Source organism: Halteromyces radiatus, assembly GCF_025201355.1.
Source record: "Halteromyces radiatus strain CBS 162.75 chromosome Unknown BX664scaffold_5, whole genome shotgun sequence".
Classification (NCBI taxonomy): Eukaryota; Fungi; Mucoromycota; class Mucoromycetes; order Mucorales; family Cunninghamellaceae; genus Halteromyces; species Halteromyces radiatus.
The window spans coordinates 1,212,319-1,236,500 of record NW_026251691.1 but is presented as its reverse complement, the minus strand read 5'-3'; the positions used below and the strand labels follow the sequence as shown (position 1 = coordinate 1,236,500).

General features: G+C 32.3%; 10 protein-coding genes across 10 annotated transcripts; 5 read left to right on the top strand and 5 right to left on the bottom strand.

Annotated features, from left to right (window-relative positions):
- Positions 1–3,678: 3,678 nt before the first annotated feature.
- Positions 3,679–4,466, top strand: BX664DRAFT_315648 (uncharacterized protein; the record flags this gene model as incomplete). Its single annotated transcript, XM_051542687.1, has 4 exons — positions 3,679–3,693; positions 4,002–4,188; positions 4,239–4,268; positions 4,354–4,466. The coding sequence occupies 4 exons, from the start codon at positions 3,679–3,681 to the stop codon at positions 4,464–4,466; spliced, it is 345 nt and encodes a 114-aa protein (XP_051399118.1).
- Positions 4,467–4,874: 408 nt separating this feature from the next.
- BX664DRAFT_299144 (ATP-dependent RNA helicase HAS1) lies at positions 4,875–7,004 on the bottom strand. Its single transcript, XM_051542293.1, has 5 exons — positions 6,741–7,004; positions 6,404–6,634; positions 6,104–6,303; positions 5,621–6,037; positions 4,875–5,555 (listed from the first exon to the last, which is right to left on the bottom strand). The coding sequence occupies exons 1-5, from the start codon at positions 6,955–6,957 to the stop codon at positions 5,037–5,039; spliced, it is 1,584 nt and encodes a 527-aa protein (XP_051399117.1). The 5' UTR covers positions 6,958–7,004; the 3' UTR covers positions 4,875–5,036.
- Positions 7,005–7,171: 167 nt separating this feature from the next.
- Positions 7,172–8,322, top strand: BX664DRAFT_335839 (sodium bile acid symporter family-domain-containing protein). The gene has a single exon (XM_051545988.1). It carries the CDS (start codon positions 7,203–7,205, stop codon positions 8,295–8,297), a length of 1,095 nt encoding a protein of 364 aa, XP_051399116.1. The 5' UTR covers positions 7,172–7,202; the 3' UTR covers positions 8,298–8,322.
- Positions 8,323–8,481: 159 nt separating this feature from the next.
- Positions 8,482–10,661, bottom strand: BX664DRAFT_335837 (Phosphomethylpyrimidine kinase-domain-containing protein). The gene is made up of 8 exons (XM_051545987.1): positions 10,575–10,661; positions 9,789–10,477; positions 9,548–9,674; positions 9,283–9,470; positions 9,119–9,195; positions 8,953–9,046; positions 8,704–8,883; positions 8,482–8,641 (listed from the first exon to the last, which is right to left on the bottom strand). The coding sequence occupies exons 1-8, from the start codon at positions 10,631–10,633 to the stop codon at positions 8,511–8,513; spliced, it is 1,545 nt and encodes a 514-aa protein (XP_051399115.1). The 5' UTR covers positions 10,634–10,661; the 3' UTR covers positions 8,482–8,510.
- Positions 10,662–11,298: 637 nt separating this feature from the next.
- BX664DRAFT_335834 (PapD-like protein) lies at positions 11,299–12,756 on the top strand. Its single transcript, XM_051545986.1, has 5 exons — positions 11,299–11,425; positions 11,542–11,694; positions 11,753–11,868; positions 11,938–12,021; positions 12,201–12,756. The coding sequence occupies exons 1-5, from the start codon at positions 11,383–11,385 to the stop codon at positions 12,465–12,467; spliced, it is 663 nt and encodes a 220-aa protein (XP_051399114.1). The 5' UTR covers positions 11,299–11,382; the 3' UTR covers positions 12,468–12,756.
- Positions 12,757–12,925: 169 nt separating this feature from the next.
- Positions 12,926–14,394, bottom strand: BX664DRAFT_335831 (uncharacterized protein). The gene is made up of 5 exons (XM_051545985.1): positions 14,279–14,394; positions 14,096–14,204; positions 13,576–14,033; positions 13,376–13,458; positions 12,926–13,308 (listed from the first exon to the last, which is right to left on the bottom strand). The coding sequence occupies exons 1-5, from the start codon at positions 14,295–14,297 to the stop codon at positions 13,021–13,023; spliced, it is 957 nt and encodes a 318-aa protein (XP_051399113.1). The 5' UTR covers positions 14,298–14,394; the 3' UTR covers positions 12,926–13,020.
- Positions 14,395–14,991: 597 nt separating this feature from the next.
- BX664DRAFT_264707 (uncharacterized protein) lies at positions 14,992–16,437 on the top strand (the record flags this gene model as incomplete). Its single annotated transcript, XM_051540826.1, has 5 exons — positions 14,992–15,352; positions 15,425–15,604; positions 15,689–15,758; positions 15,834–16,168; positions 16,241–16,437. 5 exons carry the CDS (start codon positions 14,992–14,994, stop codon positions 16,435–16,437), a joined length of 1,143 nt encoding a protein of 380 aa, XP_051399112.1.
- A 756-nt stretch (positions 16,438–17,193) lies between these two features.
- Positions 17,194–19,061, top strand: BX664DRAFT_335828 (glucose-6-phosphate dehydrogenase). The gene is made up of 2 exons (XM_051545984.1): positions 17,194–17,921; positions 17,996–19,061. Exons 1-2 carry the CDS (start codon positions 17,544–17,546, stop codon positions 18,962–18,964), a joined length of 1,347 nt encoding a protein of 448 aa, XP_051399111.1. The 5' UTR covers positions 17,194–17,543; the 3' UTR covers positions 18,965–19,061.
- An 867-nt stretch (positions 19,062–19,928) lies between these two features.
- Positions 19,929–21,963, bottom strand: BX664DRAFT_386864 (uncharacterized protein). Its single transcript, XM_051549349.1, has 4 exons — positions 21,048–21,963; positions 20,848–20,960; positions 20,697–20,742; positions 19,929–20,583 (listed from the first exon to the last, which is right to left on the bottom strand). The coding sequence occupies exons 1-4, from the start codon at positions 21,855–21,857 to the stop codon at positions 19,987–19,989; spliced, it is 1,566 nt and encodes a 521-aa protein (XP_051399110.1). The 5' UTR covers positions 21,858–21,963; the 3' UTR covers positions 19,929–19,986.
- A 147-nt stretch (positions 21,964–22,110) lies between these two features.
- BX664DRAFT_335822 (uncharacterized protein) lies at positions 22,111–24,082 on the bottom strand. Its single transcript, XM_051545983.1, has 10 exons — positions 23,968–24,082; positions 23,779–23,887; positions 23,622–23,707; positions 23,469–23,546; positions 23,297–23,418; positions 22,904–23,215; positions 22,784–22,829; positions 22,591–22,713; positions 22,312–22,439; positions 22,111–22,206 (listed from the first exon to the last, which is right to left on the bottom strand). Exons 1-10 carry the CDS (start codon positions 24,062–24,064, stop codon positions 22,195–22,197), a joined length of 1,113 nt encoding a protein of 370 aa, XP_051399109.1. The 5' UTR covers positions 24,065–24,082; the 3' UTR covers positions 22,111–22,194.
- Between the last annotated feature and the right edge of the window lie 100 nt (positions 24,083–24,182).

Here is a 24,182-nt window from a genome sequence, read left to right as displayed (position 1 = left end):
AGTCTCAACCCGATCTTTTTTTTTTAATAAAAAGAAATCTCACAGACTTGCTCTCATCTTCATTATTTTTTATTTTTTTTATCCCTATCTACACCAATACCATCACGTATCATCCATCACTTGTCATCCATCACTTATCATCCAATTCATGACCCAAGTACTATAAAAAAAATAGAATCGCGCATTTGACAGTGCTTTATTTTGTTCAAAAGTAATAAAAAAAAGAAAGTGAATATAAAAATATAAACCAATGTAACCATAACTATACAAAAGAGTCTTGTTATAACGGTAAAACGCAAATTGTCGATTGTCCCAGGTAGTCACATTTCTCTTTCCACCAGAGTGTTTCGTTTCCGTTCATGCATGATTGTAGTCCTCAAAGAAAGTGGCAGTGTCGATGAGTTGAGTCGTAATACCAAATTGTCAATACTTGATCGTGATTGGTTGAAGTTAGCGATGAGGTTCATAGTTTATGATTTACGGTTAAAGCAGGTTTGATCATGACCTAACTCCAAGAGAAAATCATAAAAGATCAAGTTGATTCAAAATCAAGTCAGTTCAAAAGTAAAACCTAACCAAGATATCAAATGGATTCAAGTATCTATTAAATCATCTAGAACTAAAAAAAAAAAAAAAAAAAAAAAAAAAATGTTGAAGACAATGGGAAAAGTTGGACCAAGCTCTGACAAGAAAAAAAAAAGGGGGGGGCGCTCTCTCTTTTTTTTTTTTGCTTTTACTTTTTTGTACTTTTTTTTTTTTTTAAAAAAAAAAACCAATGACACTTGTAAGTTAAAAAATAAATATATTGGAAGATCATTATTAACATACATCAATATATATATTGAAAAATCAACCAACAAAACTCGATACGTGATCAATACTAGTATCGACCAATATTGATCAGATATTGATTTTTAGTCAATAACAGTATGATTTTTTTTCTTAACGATGGAATACTGACGATATTGACTTCTCGTATTGAAAAGTCGATACTAATACTAATTTTTCAATATATATATATATTTTACCATGAAGCAAGATACTGATGTCTATATGGTGTTTTTACAACAGTCTTTTTTTTTATTTATTTTTTATTTTTTAGTGGAAATAAAATGATAATCATACCCATTCTTTCTTATTACTCCTTTTGATAATGATGATGATAGAGGACAAATAGTGAAATAATAGTGAAATAACAATAATAAAATATGAGTTTATTTAAAAGATTATAAAATATAAAACACTATAACTAAAAGACTAAACTATTAAATAAACCAATGATAAAGAGTTGGATACTTTTTCCCTAACTTGCTTATTCTTTTATCCAATATCCATTTAATCCTATTGTATATTTCTTCATATATCTTATCTACTATATGTTCATAAAAAGAGTGAAAAACTAAAAATAGATTACTTTATAATATGAAAGACTAAGGAAGAAGAAGAAAGAAAGAATAAGTATAAAGTATAATATATATAAAGAGTGACTTTTAAATATATAATGTAAATTAGTAAAATAATGCATAAAGGTAAACTTACAATGTCCAAAGTGCCAGTGGTTAAAAAAAAAAAGTAAAAAAAAAGGTAAAAAAAAAAAAAAAGTAAAAAAAAGCAAAAGGTGAAGTGCGCCAATTTTGTCTTTTGTCAGAGCTTGGTCCAACTTTTTTTTTTTTTCAATCTCCCAGATTTTTTTTTTTTTTGATCTTGACCAACTTTTTTTTTTTTTTTTTGAGATTGGAACCTCCAGACTTTTTTTTTTTTTGATCCAACACACCCCCACATTGAGAACGGACTTTGAATATATACCATTTATGGAAAACACTTATGATTTTAATAAAAGTAGAATAAAATAATAATAATAATAGGATGATGATGATGATATAAAGATAAACTTTATTAAAGAATAAGAAGAAGAATATAAAAAGAATATAATAACTTTCATTAAAAGAAACTATAGAAAAAATGTCATCTATTTACACACAAATTGATTTCCCTTTCCAGTTGTTACTGTATTAATAATATACTGTGGTTACATTAGTTATTCATTCTTGTTATGAATCTAGAGTAATTTTCATTTGGTTATGTGATCTGTATATATAGGATGATGATGCATCAAAGCAATAAAAAAAAAGAAAGAAGAAAAAGGAAAAAGAGAATGAGAATCATATTTTAGATATTCTTTTTCATTTTTTTTTTATATATCTTACTTTGAATAGAGTAATTGACCTTACTTGAAAATGATCATAACAATGAATAATACTGTATTATCTATCTATTATATTTTACACAGAAAGCATAAAAAAAAAATAGATTAGTTCATAGTATGAGAAACTAAAAGGAAAAAGAAAGTATATAGTAAGTATAGAATGTAGATTAGTAAAGTAATGTATAATGGTAACTTACAATGTTCATTGGTTAAAAAAAAAGAAAAGTAAGAAAAAAGCAAGTGAGAACGCGTTAATTTTTTTTTTTGATCTCGACGACTAGACTTTTTTTTTTTTGATTGATCCAACAACGCATTGACACCGGATTTTGAATGTATACCATTTATGGAAGAACCTTATGTTTGCACAAATAGATAACAATAGTACTAAGATGATGATTTGGATTGACCTATTAACAACTAATAGTAATAATAATAAGATGAATAATATGAATAATATTAAATGATGATTTTATAATATCACTATAGTAAAAAAAAAAAAAAAAAAGGACAAAAAGAAGAAAAAAAAAAAAACACGAGTACAAAATTGGTATAGCCAATCATAGCGCGTATTTCCTTATTCACGCTTTCATATGAAAAAAAAAAAAAAACTACATTTTTGCATCCATCAATCTTTTTTTACTTTTCCTTCACCATAACATTTATCGAGACTATCATTCGTATTACATATATGCATTGTAAGGAATAGGCGATTAGACCAAAATAGGCTATTTGTTTAAAAATCCGCATTATGCGATAGCTTATATATGATGAAAAGAGTTTAGGATTCATGATCATCATATAGAATTATCATGATTGTAAGAATACAATAATAATCATCATCATCATCCATTTACTTTTTGTTGTCCCTGAGTTATTAAAATGTCCCTCCTAGAGTTTACTTGGATTTTCTAAATCAGACAAACCTGACATATTAGAATGTATAGATCGATTTAGTGTAGTACATGTCCTACTGCATAAAAAATATCAACCTTCTTTTCTCATCATGACATTAAGTATCAATCTATTTTTTTTTCTCTTTTAAAGATATGATATATGTATATCACTATTACTGCTATTATTATATAAAAAAAAAAGGACAGAGAATGACACGTGGAGTTTGAAACGCGTAAAAATCACGGTGTTAAGAGCAAAGAATTTTTACTTCTTTTTTCTATTTTTTTTTTTCCAACTTTTTAAACCAACTAGACAATATTACTCTTCCAATTATTTAGGCCTTTTCTGTTTTATGCTTTTCCTTTGGTAACAACATCGTTCAAAACCATCTCTTCTTTGAGGGCCTAGTTGTTTGTGATGAGTACCAAGTACATTATATATTCTTTTTTTTTTATCTTCATTTATTTACATCTTCGAATGGGGGAGTAATAATAAAAAAAAAAAAATCTTCTTTACCAAATTAATCTAATTCTGTTTATATTACGTGGATCTCAAAAGAGAATTCTGTATGGCTCCCGATGATGTCTATCACCGTAAGTTTATATCATATAATAAATAATAAGTGTGATAACAAGAAGAGATAGTTAGTGAAGTCATTGTTATTTTTTTAATTTATTAGAATACCGGGCTAAGAAATGTTTTTTTGTTTTTTTTTTTTTTTTTCGAAAGAATGGTGATAGAGGACTTCTTCTTTTGCTGACAAAAACAAGAACAGTCTGTGTATGAAGAATGATGATGATGATGGATCCTAAGGAAACGTAATATTATCAAATGAAATTCATTATAAATCATATTTTTTTTAATACAACCATTTCTTCTCTTATTATACTACGTGTGATAGATGTCATATGAGGGTCTAATTACAGCTCGTCTTCGTCCTGTCAAAGTCTTATGGATGGCTGATGGGGATAAACAAGGGATAGAGAAGGAACAAATAAAAGTAAGACAAAAAGTAATGAGTATGGTCGTAGCTAACTACTGCTTCCTCTCCTGTCTCTTCACGCGAGTTGCAACAAAAGAACAAGAGGGTAAAATAAAAATTCTGTTACTCACTAATCTCTATTCTATTATGCTCCAGCACTAGTAGATTGCTCTATTTCTCTCACTGGTAGGTAGCAAATCAAACTAGAAAGAATCATGTGCTAACTATTTTTTTTTTTTTTTTTTGCTTTATGTTTTCTTTCCATTTCTAGTAGTGATGAAACCAGCTTCTCTTCCTTCTCCAATATCATCATCACCATCATCATCATTAATACTTCCTTCTACTGTCGATGGATTAGTGGATAATTTTTTCGACCTCTGTTGAATAAAGTCATATGATGATATCTAGTTAGTCCTTTTTTCTTATCTGTTTACCACCACCACTCTGTTCTTTTTTTTTTTTTTAATTTTATCCCAAATAAAGAATATGCTTTTCTTCTTTTGTATGTTTCCTCGTTCTACTACATGATCATGTACTCATTCGTTGTATGTTTTGAATTTTACAAGTGTAAAAATGCCTTTTGTCTCCTATTGTCGATGTCCTATAGTGGAACACAAATGTCAAGTTATAAGTTTTCAAGCATATGTGTTATGTGAAGTGTATGTGAAAGAATGATTAACTGATGACTGTTATGTAGTGAAGAATGATATGTTAATGGATGGAAGATATGATGATTGGAAATGACATTTGTGATATTTCTGTAAATGATGATAATCAAGGGAAAACCTACAAAAAAAAAAAAGTAATCTCAATTGTTTATTGCAGTAATATAATAAAAATAAAAATAATAAAATTGAATGAAGTGAAAGATGACAAATGAAGTGATACAAGGACAGGGAATGAAAAAAGATGTGAAAAGAATATATATATGTATAAAATAATAATAATAATAATCTATTTTGAGCTTTGGATAGCTAAATTAACTCTAGGGGGGACACTAAAACCAAACGATTTGGCCACCTTGGTAAGATCCAAACTGTTGACATCAAAGATTTTCTTCAAACCAAAGGATGCATAGGATTGCAAGTAAGATCGATAACCATCACGAGCAGATTGATGAAGATAATAGTTCTTTTCCACAAGTTTTTCCAGTTGACTTTGTACATTGGCAATCTTGTTGGTTGGGAATTGATATTCGTTCAATGGGACCTTGGCATGCTTGAGATAACGAAGGAAACCCAATTCACTAGGTAATAAGAAGAGTAAACTCTTACCTTTGCCACCACCACGAGCTGTTCGTCCAACACGATGAATGTAATCACGAGGATCATCTGGAGGGTCGAATTGTACAATCCAATCAACAGAAGGAATATCTAAACCACGAGCTGCTACGTCTGTACATAATAAGATACCCTTTTCAGCATTACAGAATTCAAAGAAGGTGGTTGTTCGTTTTTGTTGTTTTTGTTTGCCCTATAATAAATAAATAAATAAAAGATGAATATAAATCCAATGAATAGTATATTTGATTAACTTACATGAAGTTCCAGCACGGGTACATCAATATAATTCATCAATTCAGCATGATATTTGACGGAATTGCAACTGGAGAAAAACACAATCACCTTTTTCTTCAAATTCTTGCGCAAAAAGGTAAACAAAAGCAAGAATCGCTTGTCAGATTCACATACCACATAACCTTGTTCTAATCCTTCAGCTGTTGATGTATCCTTGCGTTCGTCCACATTGATATAAAGAGGTCCTTTCTTCAAAGAGATTCTTGCAAGATCGGATACCTTGGTAGTTTGTGTAGCTGAGAACAACATTGTTTGACGTTCTCTGGGAAGAATTTTGATAATTTGAGCCATTTCTTCTTCGAAACCAATTTCCAAAATACGATCAGCTTCATCAATCACCAAAGCCTTCAAATTCTTGAAAACAAAACCTCGAGTATTCTATATAAAAATAAATATTTGTTATCTATTTAATCCCTTTTTTTATTTTATTTTATTTATATTTACCTGCAAATGATCCAATAATCTTCCAGGAGTAGCCACTAAAAGATTGACACCTTTGACCAACTTTTCAGCTTCAGCACGACGGTTGGCTCCACCAATAACAATACCAAAAGTATGTTGATGGTATTTCAATAATTCTTTAGCAACACCAAAGATTTGGAGAGCAAGTTCACGAGTAGGTGATACAATAATCACACCAGTACCTTCAAAAAAAAAAAATAGAAAAAAAAAGTAAGCTATATTGTTCACATCACTCATTCTTTTCTTTCAATCCCTTTTTTTTTTATATATATATACACTTACCATTTCTTGGCTTAAACTTTAATCGATATAACATTTCAATGGCAGGAATCAAGAAAGCCAAGGTCTTTCCAGAACCAGTCTTTGCAGCACCTAAAACATCACGGCCAGCCATGAGAGGAGGAATGGTACGACCTTGTACTTCTGTCATTGTTGTAAAACCCATATCCTTGATACCTTGCTTGGTTTTGTCACATACATCCAGACTGGCGAAATCCAAATTGACAGGTTGTTCTAAATTGATCATAAAAAAAAAAAAAAAAAAAAAAAAGAATAAACCCAACTTGGTTCAGAATCTATAGAATGTGTTTTATTTTTTTTTATTTTTTTTTGTTCTTACCTGGATTGTATCCTGTTTCTTTTGTTTCAGTAGAAGTGGTAGTCGAGATTTCTTCCTCTTGTTGTTGTTGATCTTCAACGGAATCGTTCACTTCATTATCGTCTTGCATAGATTTTTCTTCTTTGGTGACCTTTTTGGCTTTCTTTTCTACAGTTTGCTTCTTTGTAGTCGCATTGTCGGTTCGTTTGCGTTTCTTGATGTCTACTTTATTAGTCATGATAGAATAATAATAATATATATGATCAAACAAAAAAAGCAAAGGAGAAAGAAAAAAAAAAAAAAGCAGGAAGGAAAAAAAAAATGAACCTGACTGAAAGAAAAAAAAAAAAAATAGTGGCTTAAAAATTTAAGGTCGGATCGTCAAATGCATGATTAAATATTATCATCCATGGAAGTTCGAGAAACGATTTCTAATTTAAATTCATTTTTGAATTCGATAAGAAATAGAGACAATCATTTCAAATGCCCAAGTTATCATTTGTAGATAAATTTTTACCTGTATGGATATTAGGTTGTATGATATTAGGCGTTCTATTAGGTGTCTATGTACCCTCTGTTAAAGAAAAGTTAAACACGGTAACTTTAGCTGATGTTTCATTGCCAACTGCCATTGGATTACTATGGATGATGTACCCTGTGCTATGCAAAGTACGTTATGAAGCATTAGTTATCATTCTTAAGGAAAAGGACATTAAACGACAGATAATGATCTCACTCATCATCAATTGGATCATCGCACCCCTTTTTATGACTGCTATTGCATGGGCTACGTTACCCGATCTACCTGAATATCGTAGTGGTGTTATCTTGGTCGGCACAGCTCGTTGTATTGCTATGGTATTGATATGGAATAATCTTGCAGGCGGAGATATCGAATATTGTGCGATTTTAGTGGCCATCAATTCACTGTTACAAATAGGTTTATATGGTCCGTTATCGTATTTTTATGTGGTGATTGTTGGACATGGATCGGATGTAGGCATCAATATGTGGATTGTTGTAAGAAGTGTCTTGGTATTTTTAGGAATACCTTTACTAGCTGCTGTGATTACACGATTAACGTTACGACGTGTGTTTGGGAAGCAATGGTATGATAACAAGTTCTTGCCAACCATCGGATTCACTTCGTTACTTGGACTATTATTTGTCATTGTGGTGATGTTTTCTTCACAGGGATATGAAATCGTACATGATATCGGAAATGTCTTCAGAGTGATGGTCCCATTGGTAGTGTACTTTGCCATTATATTTTTTGCCACGTTGTATCTATGTCATTACCTATGCATCCCTTATCCTACTGCCGTAACCCAATGTTTCACTGCCGCATCCAATAATTTTGAATTAGCCATCGCTGTTGCTGTTGGATCATATGGAATAGATTCGAAAGAAGCTCTCGCTGCTACCATCGGCCCATTAATCGAAGTCCCTGTTTTAGTTGCTCTTGTATACGTGATTATGTCTCTACGTACAAAATGGTATGAGAAGAAAATAGTGCAATGTGAAGATGAAAAATGCAAGGCATCTGCAATTTCAACTCCTGTAGATCTCCCCAATTAATTTTTTTTTTTTTTTTCAATCCAATGTATACTTAATAAAAAATATTTTTTTTATATCAGCTTGATGATTGATGATTGCGTCCATAATCCAGACTTTCTCAACAAAAATAAGCATCCATCCGAACCTTTGATCATCCATGAAGAGAATAAAAAAAAAAAAAAAAGGTTGCAATATCATCTTGTCATATTGGTAATATAATAAAACAGTTTATTTCTAGTTTTGATTGAGACCCATTTCCCAAAATTGAATTTCTAATCTAGTAGCCTGTTCAAAGATATCACACACTTCTCTAAATCTAGTGGGGGATGTTGATACACAGTGAATAGCCAATTCCTCCATGAGTTCTAATAAAGAAAATAGAAAAATCAGTATGTACAATTGAAATCAACTTTATATATATATTTACCTTTGCCAACTTTCACAGCAGTTTGATAATCATCCTGTGCATAGTTAGAGATCCATTTCCAATATGGGTTTCCTTCACGTTTTGTGTTGGGATCATTGAATAATTTCATACCAATATCACCATAACCAAGTAAACAGGGTGCCATAGCCACTTGAAGGTCCATTTGATCACCACTAGCGCCTACCAGAAAAAAAAAAAGTCAAATCTTTGTTTCCTTTTTTTTTTTTCTTCTATATAAATTTTCTTTACCTTTATCCAAAACGAATCGAGTATAAGCAATGTTATAAACACTTTCAGGAGTGGACAACACTTCTTCTTTACTGATTCCCCATTGTTCACAATACTAAAAGAAAACAAATAAAAAAAAAGTGTTAAAACAAAGACATCATACTTCTTTTTTTTTTGTTATTCTTACTTCCAAGTGTAATTGCATTTCATGATGAATATGAAGTACAATCTTCGCATTGGCGGCGCACATATCAATGTCTTTGGCTATCATATTACATATATATATATAAAGATTAGTCAATCCGAGTTTTGTGATAAATTCTATTCAACTTTTTTTTTTTCGTAACTTACATTTATAAGCAGCCAATGCTGCACTTCGAGCATAATTCACCAAATAGAGATAATCTTGTTTGATATAATGAATGAATGCTTCCCTGGGTAATGTACCATCAGCCATTCCACGTACAAAAGGATGATCAATAAATTCACTCCAAAGACCTTCTGGAAGAGCATCACGTAAAGCTTGTACAAAACTTTTCCTAATCCATTGATGTTATAATAAAGAAAAATAAAAATGAATCATGATCATTGGTAAATTTCTTATTTTGTTATTTACCCAGTATATGGCATCCATCGAAGATTGTGAAAATGATTGACAGGACCCGATCCTTTACCTACACTTTCCATTGATGTTGCAATAGCATCTTGAATATAAGTGGTAGCTTTTTTGATAGCTTCATATGCTAAACATATATAATGAAAGAAGAAAAAGGAAAAAAAAAAAAAAGAAAATAAATAATCAACCAATCCTCTTCCATCCAGTTCTTTTTTTTTTTTTTTTTTCCTATCTTGCTTACGTTCTATTCCTTTGGCAAGTTCTGATGCAATGGCAGCAGATAGAGTACAACCGGTTCCATGAGTATTTGGCGTATCAATATAATGATTGACCAATTCAGTAATACGATCTGTAGATTTATCATAAAGTACATCGACGACACATCTAGACCCATGTCGAATTTGAGGTAAATGACCACCTTTCAGAAGTACAAATCGAGGACCATAACTAGCAAGTTTCTTGGCAGCAGTATGCATATCATCCACGGATTGAATAGTAAGATTTTCTTGTTGTTGATCGGTTGAGCTTGATAATAATACCTGAGCTTCAGGGACATTGGGAGTCAAAATATAAGTAATAGGTAATAATTCTTGAATACATGCTTGAACAGCGTCTTGAGGAAGTAAACGAGATCCACTTGTTGAGACCATAACAGGATCAACCACTAAATAACGAGAATCTTCAGGGAATTCCTTTAATGTTGCCACTACAGCCGAGATAATACTTGAAGAAGAAAGCATGCCTGTCTTGATTGCATTCGCACCAATATCACTAAGAACAGCTCGAAGTTGTTGTTGTACAAACTCTGGTGGTAATTGATGAATCCCATCCACACCCAAAGTATTTTGTGAAGTAATAGACGTTAATACTGATGTTGAATATACTTGAAGTGCTGACATGGTTTTAATATCTGCTTGAATACCAGCACCTCTACGTGTATCATGAGAGTAGAAAATAAGCAAAATAAATGAATAAATAAAAAAGTTGAGTGACAATAAAATGTGCGCGAACTGTTTTTTTTAATTACCCTCCACTATCACTGCCAGCAATGGTCAATGCAGTCGGTATCTTTGTAGTCGTAGTCATAAAATAAAATATAAGGAGAAAAAAAAAAAAAAAAAAGGAAGAAAGACAGAAAGACAAAAAAATAAAAAATAAAAATAAAAATAAAAAAGGAAAGAAAAAGGATTGATTCCCCGTCTCTCCCAAATAGAAAAAAAAGATACGTCAATATAATCGATTACATACAAAAAAAAAGAAGAGTTTCTTAACCAAGTGTTTTGCATAGTTTTGCATAGTTTTGATACAGTTTACAAAAAGATGGAGAAAATGGCAGGCATCTTTTCCTTTTTTGTTCATGTGGGGGGGAGTAAGGCAGGGAAAGATCCTGGTCTTATTCTTTTTTTTGACAACTTGGTCCTCTATTCTTATTTAGTAACCTTTCTTCACATGTTTAAATTCTAGTATATGAAATCTCACGTGGTAGATGTTGAAAAGTAAACATATTCAATAAAATGAATGATGATTGATTTTCTGTTATCTCTTGATACTGTTTTCATTTGATTTATAATAGTTTTCCTTTTTCTTTTGTTTTGGAATGGACATTCGTCAATGACGACATGACACCTAAAACAAACATAAAAGGAGAAGTCAGAGTAAAATGATTGGCTGAAGTTATTCGGAATCTGAATTCCGATACTGATATATATATAATCTCTTGGCCTCTCCCTCTTTTTCTTGTTATTTTTTTTTTTTTTTTTTTTGTAACGAACTTAAATCTTTACAATCATTTTGATATATTTTATATTAATATCATCTATTAGCAAGTTAACAACATGTCTGTACAATTGAATCCCAATGAAATCTTGACTTTTAGACGTAAGTATTGTATTATAAACTATCGTCATGAGAAAGTGAAAACAAATATATCTTCTTATTAGAAGATAGTAATAAACAAAAACAATCTTTATTCATTTCTTTTTATTTTTATATAGGACCTTTGACTCGTACATCAAAAGAAGTATTGACAATCAATAATCCTACAGATCAAGATGTGGCTTTCAAAGTAAAAACCACTGCTCCTAAATTGTATTGTGTTCGACCTAATTCTGGCTTGGTTCCTGCTGGTGAAGCTTTGGAAGTACAAGGTAATAAAACAAATGAAGACTGAAACACATGTATTGAAACCTATTTTTCTTTATTTAGTGATGCTTCAACCATTCAAAGAAGAACCTCCTATGGACCAAAAATGCAAAGACAAATTCCTTGTACAAACTGTTGCTCTTGTTGGGGAATTAAAATCATTACCAGTATCTGATATCGTAAGTGAATAAATAGAAAGAGTTACAATTGAAGGTTAATTTTATATTTCTGTTTTCTTTTATATCTAGTGGCCTCATGTAGAAGCCAATGCAAAAAATTTAATCCAACAAGTGAAACTCAGGTGCTCCTATGTCAATGGTGATGGACAAGAAGTAAGCAAAATATACATACATATATATATATATATATATATATATATATATAAGATGGATAAAAGAAATGGTTTTTACTCACTTGTAACCCTATGCATGCGTTTGTGTGTTATGTTTATTGGGAATATCACTTTTTTTTTCTTTTTCTTTCTTTTTTTTCTTTTCGCTCTTGAATATAGATCTCATCGACAATCAATCATAGTGTTAGTGATTCTACTTTGGCTTCTACTAAGGAAACAGAAATCGATACAAAGGAAACAGATGAACTTACGAAATTACGCTTGGAACTGGATGCCTATAAGAATGAATTGGAAGCTCTTCGGTCTCGTGCTCCTGATACTTTGGTGGAATCTTCTGTGTCTAAACAAAATGGTATTCCTTTGCCTGTGGTTGTTCTTGTGGCTCTGGTTGCTATCTTCTTGTCCTATCTTGTTTTCCGGCAATAGTGTAGATGATTACAAATTTAGTTTTTATTATTATCCCCTGTTATGTTAGTATGATTCCATTTTATGAGGTAGGTATATTAGTTTTAGTATATTAGTTTTTTAGTGTCGTTATATCACCTAGTTAGCATAGTTTTTAGATATAGTTATTTGTTTATGTCAACTTGAGAATCGATTGTTAAATAAAAATGCCCCCAGATAGTATCGGATAGCCTATTTGATTATAGTTCTATGCTCAAAACGAAAAAAAAAAAAATAATCATTATCTTTTATATGTATATATATATATATAATGCTTTGATATTTTCTGAATTCACCTAGTCCATCTATGTCGTTGTCACTGTGATTCATCCAGACATACTGTCATCAAAAGCTACTTTTTTTTTATTTATCTACACAATTATTAAACATTGAATGTTTATTAAAAAAAAAAGAAAAAAAAAACGTTTCTCGACAAACAATTACTGATAAAATCCAATAAAGAAATTTTATTCAAATAACCACAGACAGAAAACTACACTAATAGCTATCCTAATCGTATTGAGTCTGAATTCAACTAATCTTGTTTGTTGGCTTGACGTCGTACCTTCATGGCTTGATAATCCCCAGTGCGTCGTAAAAAGATTTTCATGATTTCAGTAAACACATTCCAATCCAATATCTTGGTGGTGATAATCTTCATGACAACAGTGATAAGACCTTGATCAGATACAATCACCTTTCCGGCATTACGGCAAATGGTATCGGCAATTACAGAGGGAGAAGAGGATAACTTTTGGGCAGATAAAAGAGCAGACATCTTTCCAGCATTGCTATAAAAGTTGGAATCAATGGGTGAAGGATGCTAAAAAAAAAATATAACAATAAGAGTAAGCCAATAATAATTGAGCATGATATGATATATCACTTACAATAACAAGTACATCAATACCATCTTCAGCATATTCAGCGGCCAAGGAAGCAGCAAAAGTAGTCAAAAAGATCTTGGTGGAAGCTATAGATAAAATCAGTAATTAGTAACAATGATCTTTTTTTTTTTCTAATCCCACCCATTCGTCCCATCATTACATATACACGAATAATAGATAAAAAAAAAAAAAAGTGCACTTACCATACAAGGAACTCATAGGATTAGGGATAAAACCGGCACTGCTTGAAGTAAATGTGACCAAACCCTTGAGTTGCCGATCCAATAAACGATTCAAGAAATGATGAGAAATTTGAAGACAAGCAGCAGTAACATTAGTATGATAATTAGCCATGTTGCGTCCCAAAGCGATATCAGCAAAAGCACCCGTCGTAATGAATCCAGCATTATTGCATACTATTTGTACATCAATATCATCCGTTTGTTCGCGAATCAATGTCATATAAGTAGAACCTTGAGCTTCTGATAAATCACAACCCACAAATCGGAAGGTCACTTGAGGAAATTCAGTTACAATGGTTTCTTTGAAGGAGGTCAAAAATTGATCATCTAAAGCAACCACAACAATATTCAGTCCTTGAGAAGCAAGTTTGCGTACAATGGCAGCACCAATACCAGAGGATCCACCAGTTACTAAAGCCCTTTTATTAAAAAAAAATAAATAAATAAATAAACGATTCTCTCTATTCTTATGGATACTTACCATTTGGCATTATACTTTTTCTTCAGGTCTTGCTCTTTACAATAGTAAGCACCATAGAGCACCAACGCGAGATATGGCACAACAGCCAAAAAGCCAATCCAAAAGAATACTAGGAGAACAAGGTTTAGTTAATAATAAACATATTGTCATCTATATTTTTGAACAACTATTTTTTATGTTTACCGGAACAGATGAAGGACATGATTTCCAATGGATGAAAGGAAAAAGCACAAAGAAGAAATACTTTTAAGATTCAAACGTTGCAATTTTGGTAGCGCGGGTTGAAAATGACAGCCGATTTTTTTTTTTTTTTTTTTTTTTTTTTTTTTTTGCAAAAGGGGAAAAGAGAGAAAGAGCGCGCGCCACCTCCTTTTTCTGTTTCATGGGTTCTCAAATGATGAAATTTAAATATTGGGATAGAGGAGAAAGACTTAGTGCAGTTACCATACCTTCTACTGCCTTGACACCAGCATCACCAACAACTGATACATCCATTGAACCACCGGGAACAGGTACCATACCTTCAAAACGACCTGGAAAGGATAGCTTTTTACAATGGAATTATGTTGCCTTTACACCATCTAATAATCCAAAACACAACAATGGTACAAAAGCGACTGTTTTACGAACGAAAAATAAACCATTGGGAACTGATCAATCTACTACTCGGCATCGTTCTCACAGATCTTCCCCTTCTAATAAACCGTCAAAAAAACGACAAAACTCTTCTACTGATATTGATTCTGGCAGCGATACACCCCAATACATTCCGAATTCAACACGCAAGACGACTTTACCACTACTTTGTAAGTTGGATGAAAAAGAAAAAAAAAATGTATTCACTAGTCTTACTTTTTTTTTTTTTTCTATTAGGTAATTCTTTTCAATTGAAATATATGATCGAAGGTCATTCTCATTTGGGACACAATAGAATTAAAAGAAGCAGCAAACGCAAACAAACGAAACCGAAGAATAAGAAAAACAAACGACAATCTAGACGTAAGGTGGTGACCTCAGACAACGATGACAATAGCAGCAGTAGTAGTGATGATGATGATGATAACGATAGTCAAGATTTGGATATTTGGGCATGTGAATTTGAACCCTCGATCAACAGCAACAACCCATCGACCTTAGTGGCTTTGTGTGGAGGATCATCCATTTTGTTTTTAGATACACAACAAGGACGTCATGTTAAGAAATATACCCACCCTGAGCCTTTAGAATGTTTTTATACTTTGGCATGGACCCTCTTACGTGGATCTCGACAACTTGGTCTCAAACAACATCAAGCATCTCCTGAACAGGATCCATTGGAAGAAAATGAAGAACAGAGCGATAATGTCAGTGAAGATGATCCATATGCGGCAATTTTGGCAGTAGCTGGCAAGTTTGGATCCATCAAATTACTTGAACCTACACAAGCTCATTGTTACCGTTACTTATTTGGTCATCAACAACCTGTCTTGAAACTCAACTTTGCAACAAAAGAACCAAGGTGGTTACTTAGTAAGTTCAAATTACATATGATCTATACATGAATTTATAAACCTGATTGAACATTAATGTCTTATTTTTGCCATTTCTATTTAGGTTCATCAATGGATATGTCAGTACGACTTTGGGATATTGGAACACCTGCCAACGAAATCGATGATTCTTGGTAAAGCAAAAAAAAAAAAAAAAAATAAATAAATAAATAAATAAATAGTTATTGATACGTTATTTTATGGTATAGTTGTCTCGCTCATTTCACAGTACCTGGTACTAGCTATCCAACAAGTATGAGCCTGTCTTATGATTTATCCTTATTGGCAGTAGGAACAAGTAAAGCGGATTTACTTCAATATGGTATTCAGCCAACAGATGTTAGTGAATGGAGACGTATTACTAGACAATCAAAATCATACAAGAACAATGATGATGATGATGGCGATGATGAACAATATAATCCAACAATCATCAAACCAAAAACAAAGTTCCCTCATGGTCAAGAATGGCACGATGGTTATGTAGAAGATATTTATATTCTTGGTCAAGATGGTGACGAAAATGAACTCAACAATCATATTGGTAAATTTACTTAAATAAATGTCATCAAATACGATGGTGACTTACAATTTTTTATTTTTATTTATTATGTAGTCTCACGAGGATCAAATGATATGGAAGTCTTGATGTGGAACCCGAAAACAAGTACGAAAACGGATGCTGATATTTATTTATCTTTGGACTGGCCTGAATCCGATGATTGTACAGGTTTACGATTTTGTATTGTTGAGAAAGATGGTAGGAAAAGAATAAATGGATTGTTATACATAATAACGCATCTTTATTATTGAACAACAGGACAAAAATTATATTTAGGAGGTGATTATGATGGTGATATTCGTCTTTATAATATTGGTGATGGCAAGAAAAGCAAGACTTTGGAAGATAGCAGTAAAGAAGTGTTTGAACCACTCAAGGTAAGATAATAAAATTTTTTTTCAAGATCACAATGGCTGATATATAAGTTATCTTGATTGATTGATAGATCTTTAGTCATGAATCTTCCACTCAACTGATACGTGATGTTTGTGTTTCTGCAGATACAAAAAGGTTTGTCGCTGTAGATAACAACAATACCATTTTTATCTGGACCTGTAATTAGTTCTTGGAGTATAGATTTTGCTTATTATTTATCATCTTTTAGTCATCGTCGATCATCTTTTTACTGTCAATTTTTCTTTTTATTTATTGATTGATTTGTTTTTGCATGTAATGATGATTTATAATAAAACAATATTAAGATGTTTTGTATGATATATATAAAGAAACGAAAATCATTTGTGGTTGGCTGAATTTCTCGACTCCTGAAGGTCGCGTTGTGTCCCTGACTAAAGATTTAAAAAAAAAAAAAGAACATTGGTAAATGGTTGAATCTCACAAGAAAGGGTGATCAACTATCTATTTAGATGTGTCATTGCTGACTGACCGACTATGTACCCGGGAAATAACAAGCGGCAAACTCTGGGAAGTCTAAAAATAACGTCATTTCGGCATTTCCATACTGTGTGGTTCACTTTTTTTTTTTTCCCAACCCACTTTTTTTCCCTTTTTTTTCTTTTTTCTTTTCTTTTTTTTTGAAAGATAAAGCTTCTTTTTTTCCCTCTATTACCTTTTTTTTTTTTATTGAACACCACTTAAACTATGGACCCTATTCGAGCAATGCGAAAACAAGTTTGTAAAGAACTTCAAGGTTCTGTCACTATCATTGGTAAGTTCGAGTGAATTTAAAAAGAAAAAAAGAAAGAATTGAAACTTATCGCTTTTATTTTGACATGACAAAGTACTTGGAGCCTCTGGCGACCTTGCAAAGAAAAAGACATATCCTGCCTTGTTTCGACTTTATCGCAATGGTTTCCTTCCTGAAAACACATTTATTGTAGGTTATGCTCGGTCGAAAATGACTCATGAAGAGTACCTGGACAGAGTCACTCATTATATTAAGTTGGAACGCGAAGACGATCAAGCATTGTTGACCAAGTTCAAGACACTTCTTCATTATCAGGCTGGTAGTTATGACCAAGATGAAGCATATCAATCATTGGACAAGTTTATCAAGGAGAACGCAGAAAGTACCATGTCACCTGGTCAACGCAACCGTGTGTTCTATATGGCTTTACCTCCTTCAGTATTTGTTCCTGTGGCTCGTGGGTTGAGACGTAATGCTTATGCTACAGATGGTGTCAATCGTATTGTTGTGGAAAAACCTTTTGGCAAGGATTTGGCTTCTTCTACTGCGTTAGCCAAGGATTTGGCTCAATTGTTTGCTGAAAAAGAAGTAATAATAATAATAATAAAAAAACGTGGGGTATTAGATAATTCATTTTTTTTTTTTTTTTTACTTTATTTTAGATCTTCCGTATTGATCATTATCTTGGCAAAGAAATGGTAAAAAACATGATGACAGTTCGATTCGCCAATATCTTTTTCTCACATATCTGGAATCGGATGTATATTGACAATGTACAAATCACATTCAAAGAACCTTTTGGAACGGAAGGACGTGGTGGCTACTTTGATGAATTTGGTATTATTCGTGATGTGATGCAAAATCATTTATTACAGATCTTATCCTTGATTGCTATGGAACGACCCATCTCGACTGATGCAGAGGCTATTCGTGATGAAAAGGTCAAGGTACTCAAGTGCATCCCTACTATTGATGTACGTGATACACTGTTGGGACAATATACAAGGAATGGCGACAAACCTGGATATTTGGAGGACACAACTTTGACCAATAAGGACAGCTTGACACCGACTTTTGCAGCACTTGTACTCTGGATTCAAAACGAACGATGGGAAGGTGTACCATTTATTCTCAAGGCAGGTAAAGCTTTGGATGCAGCCAAGGTAGAGGTGCGTATTCAGTTTCGCCATGTGGCTGGTAATCTATACAAGAACGCTGCTCGCAATGAACTAGTGATCCGTGTCCAACCTGATGAAGCAGTCTACATGAAATTCAATAACAAACTCCCAGGACTTTCTTATCAAACCAGTCAAACCGATTTGGATCTTACCTATGGCAACCGCTATGTCGATCTATCTATCCCTGATGCCTATGAATCTCTGCTATTGGATGTCTTGAGGAACGATCATTCGAACTTTGTGCGTGATGATGAACTAGATGCGGCCTGGCGGATCTTTACTCCTCTACTTCACAAGATTGATCAACATGATGCCGATATCAAGATCGCTACTTACAAGTATGGTTCCAGAGGTCCGGATGCTCTCGATGGTTTTGTTAAGCATTATGGTTATGATCGCTCTCATGCGCATTATGATTGGCCCGTCCAAAGTGTTTTACCCAAAACGGACTAGATCATTTATTATTATTATTTTTTTATCCACCCTGGTATAGATAAGATTTAGTTAGTATGCTTTGATTGGTTCCTTTTTTTTTTTTTTTTTGGTATGCTATTTGAATACTAATAAAAAAAAAGTTTGACATTTTGAACAATTATGAATAATAGCAGTATATGATGACATTAATGAAAGGGATACCCATTGACTTTAATGAGGATACCTTGAGATATTGACTTGTTTCTTTGATGTGATGAATGGGTTGTAAGATCTTGCTATGACTTTTTTTTTTGAGTTCATCGTGACACAGTACTAATCTTTTTGATGACAAAAATAGGATGAACATCCATTTATATGTTTTTTAAGCATCATTGACTAAATTTTAATCGTACCCTGGTAGTAAATAAATATACAAAAAAAAAAAAAGGTGAGTATGAAAGAGAGAGAATATGCGTAACATGTCTTCATTTTTTTTTTTTTTTTTTTTTTTTTTTTGGTGGACAAGGATCTTCTATTTGTTGATTGTCAAAAAAAAAAAAAAGTTTATTTGGATAGTATCATTTATGGATAAAATAAAAAGGGGTAAGTATCACTATAAGGAATGGTTATTGAAAAAGAGGAATGAGGGTAAGATTTGATGGTAAGGAGAAGAGGGAATAAGAATGGTATCAATGAACGAATGAGATATACAAAGGAATGAATGTAAAAAAAAAACTTTTCTTTTTTTTTTTGAAAATCTAAACTAAAAAAACAAAATAAAATAAAAACAAAAATGGATGAAAGGAGAAATATGAAGGAACATGGTGCTACATAAAAAAAAGTGTGTATACGTATGTTTGTGTGTATATATGTTGTGTGTGTGTAAAGGGATGTATGTCTCTTTGTGTATATCTGTGAATATATGTCAATGTGTATTTATGAATTGTGGAGAGCATGGTATGGAAAATGGATGGAATCAGGCTATAGAATAGAGGGCATATACAAAAAAAAAAAAAAAAAAAGGAGGGATTCATATATAAATAGGGATACAAGAGGTACGATTAGTAATTCCATCTTGGTGTATCCAAATCTTGACTTTTTCGTAGATGAGAAGGTCGAGATTTCGTTGAAGTACGTTGCATTGGCGGGCTAAATGGTCTTGGTGATGTAGGTCGTAATTGATGAGGTGACACGTCGTTATTATCGGTGGTTACAAGTACAGCTGGTGATGACGCACGAGATAGAGAACGTTGCATGGGTGATCGTTTTCGGGCAGCAACAGAAGCAGTAGTGGCAGTGATGCTATTTGGCTTTCTAGTTTCCTGAGCATCTGACACACGTCGTAAAGGTCGTCGTTTTTGTGTAGTTGATGATTGTAATTGATTTCGTTGTTGATTTGAATAAGGTGTAACCCGAGTGGAAGGTTTCAATATGGTAGGAGGAGCATCCAAAGTGATGATATTTTCTTGTACTGATTCTTCATCATCATACTGTACCAATACGCGTCCAGTCGATTTTGTTTTTTGTCGTACAGCTTCTTCAGCCTGTTCAATAAGTCCCAGTAACATAGACCGTAGTTTTTGAAATACATGATCATTGGCAATTTCATCTTCTGTTAGCAATTCAGACGATATCAATTTTTCAAAACATGGCTGGTCCTATCATTTCAAATTCATCATTAGTGTACCAAAAACAAAAAAAAATGTCATCCCCTTGTTTTATTGTCACCTTTCCTCCTTTGATAATGCCTTTCATATATATGTATATTTACCTCGTCCATATCCTTATCTGAAACTGGAGAAAGTGGCCATTCGTTCCTATAATAAGAAAAAGAAAAATATAATATTAAGATGAGATAAAATAATAATAATAATAATATTAAAATAAAGAAATAAGTATTGATTCGAAATGGATAGACTTACATTTGTAGTTGTTTTTCCAATTTCGCAATCCTAGCAGCTTGTTGATGAACCTTGGCTTCTAATGTTGAATTAAGTGCCAATAATGAAGAGTTTTCGATTTCCAAATCAGCGATCTATGATAATTAAAAAAAAAAAATTAAGTTGAGTAGGAAGGGGAAGGGAAATCACTATATTTTTCTTTTTTTTTTTTTTTTTTTTACCTTTCGACCTGCTCTAGCTTCATCCAACCAAGAAACACGATCATCAGCACCTTTGTTAACAAATTCACCTTTTCCATTCAAAATAGTTCCATTTTTGACTTTTGCAACCACTTTGATAGGTAAATCTTCTTCTTCATTGTAATCCAATTGTTCATCTTGATCGTTGCCATCTTCTATATCACTGATTTGTTCAGGGTCGGTATTACCATCAATACTGTCATAATCTTCGTCAGCTGATGAATCTTCGTCGTCTTGTTGAATTTCCGACATGGATGATTGTCTTCGTAAAAAGAAACTGCTGTTATTGTCGTCTATAGAGGATTGTCGTACACGAAAGAAGCGAGGAGAAAAAGAGTTCATAAAACCAGTTGTTGGTAAAGGATTATTTACTTGTGGTGAATAATGTTGTCGAGGAGGAGATGATGGTTGTGAAGGAATAGGGGAGTTTGACTTGAACCAAGTAGGAGGAGAAGTGGTGGTGGTTGAATTTTGTTGAGCTTGAAAAAAGCTGAACCCGAAGGAAGAAGAGTTGAGAATAGTGGGAGACACTCTATTACCGTTGGTACCCGAGCCACCTGATAAGGTAGAAAGTGTAGATGGTGAAGAAGAAGAAGTAGTTGAAGTTGAATGTGATGTTCCTATTATTTGACTTGATTGTTGTTGTTGTTGTTGTATTTGTTGTATTTGTTGATATTGATATTGTTGGTTTAAAGGTGGAGAAGAACGTTTCTTCAAATAGTGAAATAATGGAGATGAAGGACGTATAATGTTGACAGCCTTTGGTGGTGGTGTTTGATCATGAGCAAGCATACTGTACAAAAAGATATAAATGAATATATGTATATAAAAAGAGAGGGGTGGTAGTTTAATGATAAAAAATATATATATAATATTGATAATAATAAATAATAATAATAATAAAAAAGAAAGAAAGAAGAAAAAAAAGAAAAGAGAATGTTTTCGTTCCCTTTTAGAATTTTTCAACTCCACTGTCTCTGTGTACCTATTTTAGATGGTGTGGCAAAATATAATAAAAGAGAGAAAAAAAAAAAAAAAAGAGACATAACAACACAGACATCAATCCTTTATTTCTTGCTAATAAACATTGATGGTAACACATACGTATCATCTAACTATATTCATTATGCTAGACTTGTTCCTGTAATCATCATAAAAAAAAACAAAAACAAAAAGATTCGTCAATGATTCTCCCTTTCACTCCTTTTTTTTTTCTTTCTTTCTTTCTTTCTTTCTTTCTTATTACCTTTGTAATCCTATGTTCTATTTCCATCTTGTCTACCACTTTCTTGAGTTCAAATAAGGTCACTATTGAATTCTCCAATTTTTCAAATCTATCACAAACTAGTGCTGTTGGCATCACGGGTCTAGTACCTGGTTGTTTGTATCAAAATAAATTAAAATCATGCAGCCGGGGGTACGAGGGAGCAAAAAGTTTTGAACCAAAAAAAAAAAAAATTGTCAGTCAATAAAAAGATCCTAGTCAAGTTTCATTTTCCGCTGACAGATCTTTTAATTTTTTTACCTATGGAAAGTTCATTTAACACCTTTGATACTTTCGGTTGGAGACTTGATTTAAGAATGGGTAGCTTTTGACTTCGTACATAGACACCAGATGACATTTTTCCTATTTTTTCTGCTTCTATTTCTATTAATAAATAAATATTTATCATATCATATCATTTCATTTAGACATTTTTAAAAAAAAAAAAACTTACCATCCATATTGATATCCTTGTTATCACTTGTTGCTTTCCTTTTTCGCTATATAATTAGATAAACATAATTGTTAGTATAATGAAACATAATAATAACAATAATAATAAAAGTTTAATTACCTTCTTTTCTTTACTGAAATCTACATTATTGCTAGCTTTCTTATTGCTGGGTATAGTCGATAAATGATGTTGTTGTAATAATTCTTGTAGATTTTCGCGTTCCTTGGCTAATTGATTTTGATTCTGTTCAATTCGATTGACTTGTACCAATAATTCAGCCTCCTCTTCTTGACTTTCTTTGCTACGATGAAATAATACCCCTAGAGCATGTTTTCTTTCCAATTCTTTCGTCTTATCAAATACTGGTGGTACTGGTTTGCCCTGAATTTTGTGTAATGTATGTTGTATACCATAATATCGTTCTTTAATATCCTATATATTACACAAATAATCATCATGTTCAGTTCCAAAATAATTTGATAGTCCTAATATCCTCTTTTTTTTTTGTCTTACATCAATGGATCGTAATCGGTGAGGATCATATTGGTATCGATCGGCTATCACAGGAAATCGAAGTTCATATCGTTTGCAAAGATCCATTAAATAATCTGTTTCATCTTTTGTCCACGTTGGATCTATCAATCATTAAATGAGTATCTGTTTTATCATGAATAGTACTTATTACCTTTGAGATGTTTGTCATAATCCTTATCAGTATATTGTAAGATACCTGCTTGTTTATCAAATCTTGCAAAAGGATAGCCTGTTAATATCATGGAAAAATTAAAAAAAGATGAGAAATTTTATTGCTTCGCTTGGTAAAAAGAGTCATTCTTACCTTTTCGATTAGCTTCACTTCCCTTGATCCAATGCTGTAGTTCTAATTCATCTGTTCTTGCTGGATTTTGGAATGATTGTAATACCCTAAAATAAGAATACATGATAATACGTAAGAATCCTTCGATCGTTCACTGTTCTTTTTTGTTACTGAGTACCATGGTGTTGCTTTCTTTTTTAGGTTAAACTTGGCTTTATATGTTGGCTGAGAAAAAGCTTCTGGTGTAATTCCTCCCGTCAATGAGAATATTTCTCTATTAAATCCCTCTATCATTGGATCAAAATAAAGGTAAGTCTCGAGTTATCTATTAACAAGGGAAGGATGCTATATTTCATTATCTACCTACCCGGTCTTTTTTCAATTGCTGGTTTCGTTTTCCGTTGTTGTGGTACATCGCTACGCTTTCCAAGTTCTAAAATGTCACGAATATCGGATCCACTCATGTCTTTGACGAAATAAAATGAATATCAAACCAAAAGAAAAAAAAAAATCAGAAAAATTATGTTCTTGGATGTGAAAAATAAAATGGCAAATGACTGCTGGGTTTCAATTACCTGAATG